At 40.9% G+C, this 9,666-nt stretch overlaps 1 protein-coding gene across 1 annotated transcript; it reads right to left on the bottom strand.

The window, feature by feature from the left end:
* Positions 1-332: 332 nt before the first annotated feature.
* Positions 333-626, bottom strand: LOC147464716 (uncharacterized). Its single transcript, XM_086510019.1, has one exon. It carries the CDS (start codon positions 624-626, stop codon positions 333-335), a length of 294 nt encoding a protein of 97 aa, XP_086366145.1.
* Between the last annotated feature and the right edge of the window lie 9,040 nt (positions 627-9,666).

Here is a 9,666-nt window from a genome sequence, read left to right as displayed (position 1 = left end):
TCCGATCTCGCATGGACTAAGCCTCCTCACGATCGTTGCCATCCAACAATGAAACAATCATTAGCTCATAAGTTGAAACATCAATCTCAACCTCCTCAACGAGAAGAGCCTTCACCTTATCAACGGAAGTTTCTCTAGCATACACTGAAAAAAGACTAGCGTAAGGTTTGCAATCCAAAACATCACCTTTCTCTTTGAGGTTCTATCACGATTTTTTGCCTCCTGAACCAAGCCCAACTTTCCAAACCATCCAATTAGCGTCATCAGAGTCTCCACCCGGGCCTTATAGCCATGCTTTCTAGATTTAGCAGCACATCTACCGCCCTTTGAAACTAATTTTTTTTCTCGAAGGCAACAATTAGCATGTTAACTGACTCATCTGGAGGAGCAAATCCTGAATTCATCATATCTTCAATTTTCAGGACAACAGATGGTAGAAAATTTGAGTGAATATAAGCATTCATAAGAGCTGAGTAGATATCAGGACTCATTTGTGGCCTTAAGAAGGCATCCTCATTCATAATTGAAAACATTTTTAAGGCCTCTGCAGCTTTATCTTGTTTCCCATAGCCATTAAGAACCATAAGGTAAGTATCAACAGATCCATGTAGCTTTTCCTCCTCCATTTCTGCTAGCAATGTTTCTCCCTCTTCAAGATTTCCAGTTCCACAGTGAAACTCAATCATCTTATCGTATGCACCAAGATCAGGCATGTAACCCCATTGAACATATTCCATCAAACATCTCTCTAGCTTTATCAAGCCTCTTCAGTTTGCAGTTCATATCAAGCAACAAAGTGCATGCTACAAAATCAGGGGAAAAGCCCTTATCCAAAGTACTCATCAACCAACTACAACATCATCATAGCGTTCTAAGTTCATGTATTTTTTACTAGAATTCTTTGCAAATCCTGGCAGCTGGACATCATCACAATGATGACACCTTCTTCACCAAATCCTCTGTATCTTTAAAACTTGTCTCCACCCATTAACTAACTTCACCCAAAATTTGACAACCATTGGAAATCCTTCTTTTTTGAGATCTATTGCTCGCTTCATTTGAAGATGAACGATATGGACACAAGACTGCAAACACCACAAAGCAATCTTTAGATCACAACACTACAAGCAATTGAATGACTATCATGATGTCTCCCATCCTAAAAAGATTAAAGTTTGGTACCAAAAGAATTAAAATAAAATAACAATGGAAAATTACAATCTTAGGGAGGGCATGAACATGTCAACGCACCTCATCAATTGAAATAGGGAAATTCAAGTCATTGGAAGGACACCTCAACGTTTCCTCTAAGAAATTTTGATATTCCTTTCCATATTTCATCATTGGATGAGGGCACAACATGCCCTCCCTGAGATTGGTATTTCCAATTGTAAATTTATTGTTTGGAGGGGGCATGTCGGCATGCCTTCCTTCTACTGCTGCAAATTTATTGCTTGGAAGAGGGCACATCGACGTGCCTTCCCTGAGATTGCAATTAGCCTTGCTGAAATTCAAGATCGCAATCAGGCCTCTCTCTTTGAATGGTAGATTCTGCATCAGATTCTCACTAAACTCACAACAATTGCATAATTCATAATATGCATTACCACAGGACATCACACACATTACGTCACCAGAACCTCTCATGTGAATCATGAGCAGAATGTATATTTCAGCCTTATTTATCATCGTAATCAAAATCATGTGCCCCAATGAAAATGTGGTCAGATCAATCAGATACAACACCACAACACCATTGAAATTATGCTTAAACCCCAACAATCAACCCTGCCCCTCACACTTGTATGGGGTCAGACATTTTTTGGCAAACCATTCACTTTTTACTTAAAAAACACACACACACACACAGGTACGCTAGAACTATCAGGTCAATTATAGTAGGCAACTAACGAGTTTCAATGTATACAAACACTAATTATAACTCGAACTATTTAAGCACATCGTATGCAAATTTAAACTTTTATGTAGCATTGAAAATTTTGCTTGAGTGAATAGTTGAAAAATTGCCATGTTGCCTTTTGAACTCAAGGCAATTTTTTCCCAACCAATTCCAACCCCTCCTTGAGACCATTATATGCATTCATCTGATAGAAAAATCTACTAATACTTGATAATTTATATAGACCATCATCATTCATGAGTGTGAGTTTGAATTACTTTTTATGTATAGGTTAAGAGGAGTACCATATCTCTAGAGTTGTAGGTTTGATGTGCATATATATATCTCATGCGCTTTAAGGTTCTCATGTCCATAACTTTATGTTGTGTATGTAGCCAACACAACTGCTGTATGGATAGTTTTGCACAAAATGGCTTTCTTTTCACATCATGATTGATCGTATGAGTCCCGCATGGGTGAAATGACATGGTAAGGTGATAATATATTTTGTAGAGCTAAGCTTGATTCATTTTGGTATGCTATCAATCACTCCCTCTTTTATGTCATGTATGCATCCAAAAATAGGAAAAAATTGTTTTGCACTTAACTGTGACTAGTATACTGTATGATATCAATCACTCCCTCTTTTATATCATGTGTGCATCCAATAATAGGAAAAGCTATTTTGCACTCAAATGTGAAGTCATACTATACAATTGGTCAAAGTGATGGGGGTATTTTGTATAATGATTAAGGTTATGTGATGATATTAAATGATGCATGAAACCTCAAAGGATAGCTATGGATATCCCACCTACATGTGTGTATTGCTTTCCATCCTTCTATGTCAAAAACTAGCTCTATGTGCAAGGACAGTGATGTGTGGTTGTGGTGCATCACTTGTATATGTCATAAAATCTAATATCTACCTATTCCAAAAGACTTTCTCATATTGAACTGATCATTTAATATGGGAGAGATAAATAGGAAACAAGAGGTAGAATATAGACATATGCTTACAAATCTATCTCAAGAAGGGGCCCATGGTAAAAGGGTTCAAATAAGAGATGGTCTATCAAAGAGCCAGGCTACTAATGGAGCTTAGAATACCTTAGGGTTAGCTTCATTAAAGACCTCCAAAGGTTAGTGTTAAAAGTCCTTGACCTAAGTTAGGGTTGAGCTTGAGGTGGGAACCCAGCCCAAGCTCGAGATGCTTGTCCTGCTTGAGGTGCTTGATTAAGGTGTTTGAGGTGCTTGACCTGCTGCATGACTAAGGTGCTTGAGGTGCTTGGACATGCTTGCTTGCTATGCTTGTGGGAACACCCCCTAGTTCAAGGGCTTAGTCATGCTTGATGACTAAGGTGCTTGCTCATGCAAAGTCAAAAATATCCCTACAAGAGCGGGGCGAGCCCTTTTCCTAGGGGGTAGAGATAGAACACACACACACACACACACACACACACACACACACACACACACACACACACACACACACACACAAGGTGAGACCAAGCCTAGAGAGGCAGCAAGGACACATGTCAAGCCCCTACCCATGTTACCTTCATGAGGTACTTGACTCCTATTGGCCAGGCTTAAAAGGTGTCCAATGATAAATTACCACATTTATTTAATTTCTTTTGCATTTATCGAGTCCTCTCTCTCAAAGTGGAAAGGGAGACACTTGTCCCAAGACTACCCTTGTTGCTTGATATGCACTAAGGCTGTGATTGGCCAGGCTTGAGGAGGAGGTCCAATCAAATGCCTAGGAGTGCTAAAAGAGGGGGTCGACCAAGGAAGAATGGGCCTAGATTGCAAGATATACTCACCCACACACACCTCATTGTGTACATTGCAAGTGCAAGAGCTTCATCTCCTTCTCTAAGCTCCTTGAGAAGTGTGAGCCTAGACTAAGCTTCTTGGCTATGGAGTGCAAGTCCAACCAAGACACATGCTTCAAAGCTTGAGCTTGCCATCTTCTTCATCTTCATCATTATTAAGCTATTAAGCTATGCTAAAGAAGAGTGATGATAATTAAGGGAATAGTTCTTTCTCGTATACTACTTCTTCTTCCTCTTCCCTATCCTCATTCTCCGCTAGCTCTCTCCACCTTCGAAGTTGTTTGAGGTCTTGGGACTAAGGGTTGGTCCAGTTAATGCTTTCTTCAAAGGTTATGCTATGTTAGTGGTGCATGAAGCTTTCCATCTTCATTTCATCACTTAGGTTGAAAAGAACACAAAGATTGTATTGTACCAAGTCTCCTTTAATGGGAGAACCTATAATACAAATGCCTATTGGAGGGGGGGACCGGCTCCACATAAATCCGGTCCTCAATTGTTGTCATGTTCTCTAATTCTCTCTCTCTTGCAGAAGTATTGTTCATGCCTAGTTAATTAACTGTTATGTTTATGTTGCTATCACTAATGACGTTCACCCATTATGCTCTCAAGTAATTTCATCAAATACTTTCTCTTAATTCCGCTACTCTACAAGCTATTAAGCCATTTCTATTACATTGATATCAGAGCATTTGTTTTATCTTTTCTTGCTTAAGAAGAGAGGTCCTTAAGTAGCCTATAAATGGTTGGTTTTGTTAATTATATTAGTGTAAGTGGGACTGGGATTTAATACCGGTTTTGTTGCAGCCCACTATGTGGGGTATAGTGCACACCTCGAGAGATTTGGATTTAATAATGGAGTCTTTTAAGAGTTGCCTACGGCTTTACCATTATTGAGCCATAAGAAGTCTGAAAGGAGCTATCCTCCAGCAACGCTGCTATGTTAGACCCACTCCACTACTCTCTATAATTAACCGAATTCGAGCCGTGGGTATAGATACTTAAGAGCCAAAATTTTCAAAGGCTAAGAGGAGTAGCAGCTGAAGTTTTGAATTGCCAAAAAGTACATTAAGCAAACATATAAGTTTAATTAACATGGTTGACAATAATCAAGAGAGTAGAATGAACATTGATAGCTTTGATTTTGCACATGAAGGTGTTAATGATAATGCCCCCATGTTTGTTAACTACCTTGTTACTAGGTTGCAGCAAGCCATGGGTAACCCTACCTTGCAAGCCGAAGTTACCCAACAACTTCGTGCTTATGGGATAACCCTTCCTCTTCAACAGGAGAGAGATCTTAGGAGGCCTCTTGATGAGACTCCCAAAAGAAGACTCTCTCCCATTCGAGAGGAGGAATCCAAGGAACGAGAAAGCACTGAATCCCTAAGTTCATCTGAAGATGTGGCTCCAAGAAGACGATGGTCTAGGCGATCGCCAACACCTCCCAAGAGGAAATCTTCAAACCATAGTCCGTCTCCTTGGCACTCCAAATGGGAAGAGAGGAAACCAAGGAAGAAAATGGCAAGGAAGAGGTCACCCTCTTCTCCTTCTTCTTCACCTTTCTCCTCTTCTGATGAAAGTTATGGTTATTCTCCTAGAGAATACAAGAGGGGAGGACATTGCAAATCTTAACTTGCCTGGCGAAGGTCACAAAAGCTAAAGAAGTTCAAGGAGGGAGGAAAGAGTATCTCTTTCTTCACCTATGATGGCACCTTTGGTGCTACCGACAAAGTGTTGGCCTTCATCCAGCAATTTGATGCAGCTTTTGGAGACGAGGGCTTCCACAGAGTCCTCCAAGCTACACCATGTAGCTATGCACTTGCAAAAATCAGCTCGTCAATGGTGGGCTAGCCTTCGTGGCAATGGTGAAGCTTCAAAGACATGGAAAACTCTACGAGTTTCCATCATGAAGCAATTTCTTGCAAGCGATGCAAAGGACAAAGTGCCGACTGAATGGCGTAGCCTAAAGCTCCTCTCTCATGAGTCTATTCACAAATATGTAGACAAGTTTTGGGATTTACATCTCAAGGCTACTGTCTTTCAAAAGATAGACTTTGCAGAGCAAAAGCAACAATTCTATGATGGACTACCTGAAGAGATGGCCGAATATGTCAACTCCCAACGGCCCGGTTCTATCACCGAAGTAATCCACCATACCATGGTTTCTTTGCGCATTAATTTCCAACAAGGGGCTAGATGTAATGTCAAGCCCATGGAAAATAAAGAGAGAAATGAAGCAAGAGGGAAGAGCAATGCTCAAGGCTCTTCCCAAGGCAACTCCAACAACAACAACAACAACAACAATCGGTCCAAGGAGAAGGGAGTGTATAAAGGTAAAAACAAACTCTCTCCTAAAGAGCTTGAAGCTTTTCGCAAGGACCACAAATGCTTTAAGTGTGGCGAGCAAGGACATACCTACCGTTCTTGCCCCAAAAGAAATACTCCTGATGGGACTCCTAGAGCTTCCGCCATCGAAGCTCTAAAAGAGGATGTTCATTGCAAAGGAACAACTCCCTCCTATGCATGGGGAAAGATAAGAGAGCATGATGCCTTCATCTTGTTTGACCTTGGCTCTATTCACAACTTCATATCAACGGAGTTGGCCACCAAGTTGGGCATTCAAGCTTTTGAGATAGGAGATATTGTAACGGCCGACACAGCTTTCAAGGGACAACAAGCCTCTTACCATGATAGCATACCAAAATGAATCAAGCTTAGCTCTACAAAATATATTATCACCTTTCCATTTTTTTTCTTTCTTCCTTTTGTTCTCCCTTCTGTGTGTGGACTATCATGCCCTAAACCATCTCACTATCAAAAACAAATTCCCCATCCCTCGGGTAGAAGATCTATTTGATAAACTACAAGGCTCTACCTACTTTAGTAGGATTGACCTTAAAAGTGGCTATCATCAAATAAGGATAGTGAATGAAGATATCCTAAAGATCGCGTTTCGTACAATGTTCGGTCTTTATGAAGATCTAGTCATGCCTTTTGGCTTGACCAACGCACCAGCCACGTTTAATCGTCTAATGGAGAAGATCTTTAGACCTTATCGTAAATTCACTGGAGTGTTCTTTGATGATATTATCATCTACTCCAAGTCTTTGGAGGAACATAAGCAACATCTCCAAGTGATTTTTCAAGCGCTAAGGGAGAATAAGCTTTTTCTCAATCAAAAGAAAAGAAAATTTTTCCTCCAAGATGGTATCTGAATGGATCCATCAAAGTTAGAGGTAATAAAAGCATGGCCTAATCCAAGGAATCTACATGAGATAAGAAGATTTATAGGTATGTGTGCATACTATAGACTCTTCATAGCAAGATTCTCTCAAATGGCAGGACCACTACATGAATTAACAAAGAAGAACGTTAAGTATTCATGGACTGCTAAGGAGCAAAATGCTTTTGACAAGCTCAAAGAGACAATGCCTATCTTTTTTTTTTTAAGGTTCTTACAGGAAAGCACATGGTGAAGCTTCAGGAGGTGTTGTAATTTATGATCCTCAAGGTGCTTTGGTAATTAAAAGGAGTATAAAGCTTAGGGCACAAAGCAACAATGAAGCTGAGTATGCTACTTTGGAGAAGGGACTCAACCGTTGCCTTGAGCTTGGCATCCATCGTTTAAGGGTAAGAGGTGATGCTCTTTTGGTGGTCAATTAAGAGAGGAAGAACAAGCATTGTATGCAAAGGAACATAGGTGTTTCATTGCCACATAGTAGGTCACATGAAAAGGGAGTGTCCTAAGAAGGAATCTAACAAGGAAACCTCGGTCCTCTACTGCGTCGACTTTTGATGCTACCCCTCAAGTGAATGCTATGAGTGTGGGAGAGCAAGAAGCTAAGCAGGAGGGGATTTTTGAAGAGGATGAACTCATAAAATGTTATGGAGATGTGAATGGTCAAAGGGTCATTGTGTTGTTTGATTCTAGAAGTTCTCATGATGTCATAAGTGAATCTCTTGTGAAACGTGCGCGTCTTCAAACTTCTCCTATTCTCACCCTCCTGGTGCAGGGGTTCTTTGAATGCATGAATGCTTTGATTTTTCAAGAATGTGATGATGTCAAGTTGATCATTCAACAAACCCAATTTACTCGTCGTTTTGTAGTCTCTAAACTTGTAGGATGTGACATTATTTTGGGCATTAAATGGTTTCGCATGTTCAAGCCCATTATCGATTGGGAGAAGCTCATGTTTCTCATCAAAGATAATGTGTTGCAGCCATTCCTCGTTCGAGGCGAGAGCAGTATTCCCTCTCTCCCTCTCATCTCGCATGTCCAGGCAAATAGGGAACTACGTCAAAGAGCCCAAGAGGCGGTCATCTATGTCAAGCCCACATCAAGGAACTCGGGTATTCCTAAGAGGTATAGTGAAGGGTTTGTCAAAGTCAATTCTGTGTTTTCCCAGGATCACCATTCCCCTACACACCATCCCCATCGACCTATGGACATTGTCTCCGACCAATTGCATGACGAGGAATATGTAGGTAAATTTTTTTCTCGATCGGATAAAGAGAAACAAAACCAAGTGATGTCTTGTTTAGAAGGCTTCACCCTCCCAAGGTATGGTCTTTTGGGTTACCAGTTCTCTTTGTTCGTAAGAAATGAAACTCATTTCAGTTTTGTGTGGATTTCAGGGTTCTCAAGACACGGATGGTCAAATTCTAGAAGCCGAGACCTCACATGGCCATTCCTTTGGAGCGTCTACAAGCGGCACAACGCGTTTCCAAAGCGGACCTGTCAAGTTGCAACCACAAGGGTGGCCTTTCAAGGAGCAATCCAACAGAAGAACCACCAGAGATTGTTGTCACCAAGTCAAAGTGTTTTTGAATGCTTCCCATTCAACTTGGCAATAAGAAGGAAGCGCAGCAACATTTCCTCAAATTCAAGGATCGAGGGGCACATGCAGATGCTTGGTGGATGAGGACTTGCTCATCCACTATCCAGATTTGCTAACCTCATACAAGGAGTCCATGCAGATCGATACCCGTACCTCACCTTAAGCATAAGGGGATGTCACGTGCACATGGATCTGTGTGCCACGTGGACATGCTTCATCGACTTCCATAGCCAATTTTCCTTCTTCCTAGATATAAGTGTCTAGAATCCTAGGAGGATTAGTACCGGAAATTTTGTGAGCCTGTTCACAGGAACTACATGTCTGAACAAGCCATTAGATTAGGTTTTTTAGTTTTGGAACCCTCTTGCTTAAATGGTTTGTATACGCGTTTTGACAGGTGTTATTACACTACGATGGGAATCTTCCATGACGTACATCTAGTTTTAGGTTAGAGGAATCCAATGAGCCATTCCCCGCGTCGATCGAATTCCCAGGTGGGCGGGTGTGCGACAAGTGCACCTAATCTAGAACCCCCCAACCCAATTTTAATAAATCAATTTATTGATTTATTTGTTGGAAAAGTTGGTAGACAACTCTTTTGTTTACCATAAACACAATCTTCACAGAACTCTAAGTCCACTTCTTTCAAACCTGGTAGAAACTTCTTTGTTTGAAGGATTTGCATTCCTTTGGCACTCATATGCCTAAGCCGGTAATGCCACACCGCACTCTCAACTTCTGTAGTTGCTGCACAAGCTAAAGGTTGCGTGCTAACAGTACACAAGTAAAGTGTACCGCCCTTTTCTCCTTTGGCAACCACCAAAGATCCCTTTGAGATCTTCCATTGTTTGTTTTCGAATGCAATGTTGTGACCTTCATCGTCCAATTGTCCTATAGAGATCAATTTTTTGCGAAGAGAAGAAACATGCCTAACATCTTTAAGATTCCATTCATTTCCGTTAGCAGTTTTGACAGAAACTGTACCTTTGCCCACAATCTCACAAGCTTCATCATCTCCCAAGTATGCATATCCAAAATTACCTTTGGTGTAATCTTGGAAATGTTGCTTGTGTGGTGTTGCATGGAATGA

Source organism: Adiantum capillus-veneris, chromosome 1 (genome assembly GCF_014529385.1).
Source record: "Adiantum capillus-veneris isolate H3 chromosome 1, ASM1452938v2, whole genome shotgun sequence".
NCBI classification, from domain to species: Eukaryota; Viridiplantae; Streptophyta; class Polypodiopsida; order Polypodiales; family Pteridaceae; genus Adiantum; species Adiantum capillus-veneris.
Note: the sequence above shows the minus strand (reverse complement) of the source record. Positions and strands in the feature narration are given on the sequence as shown.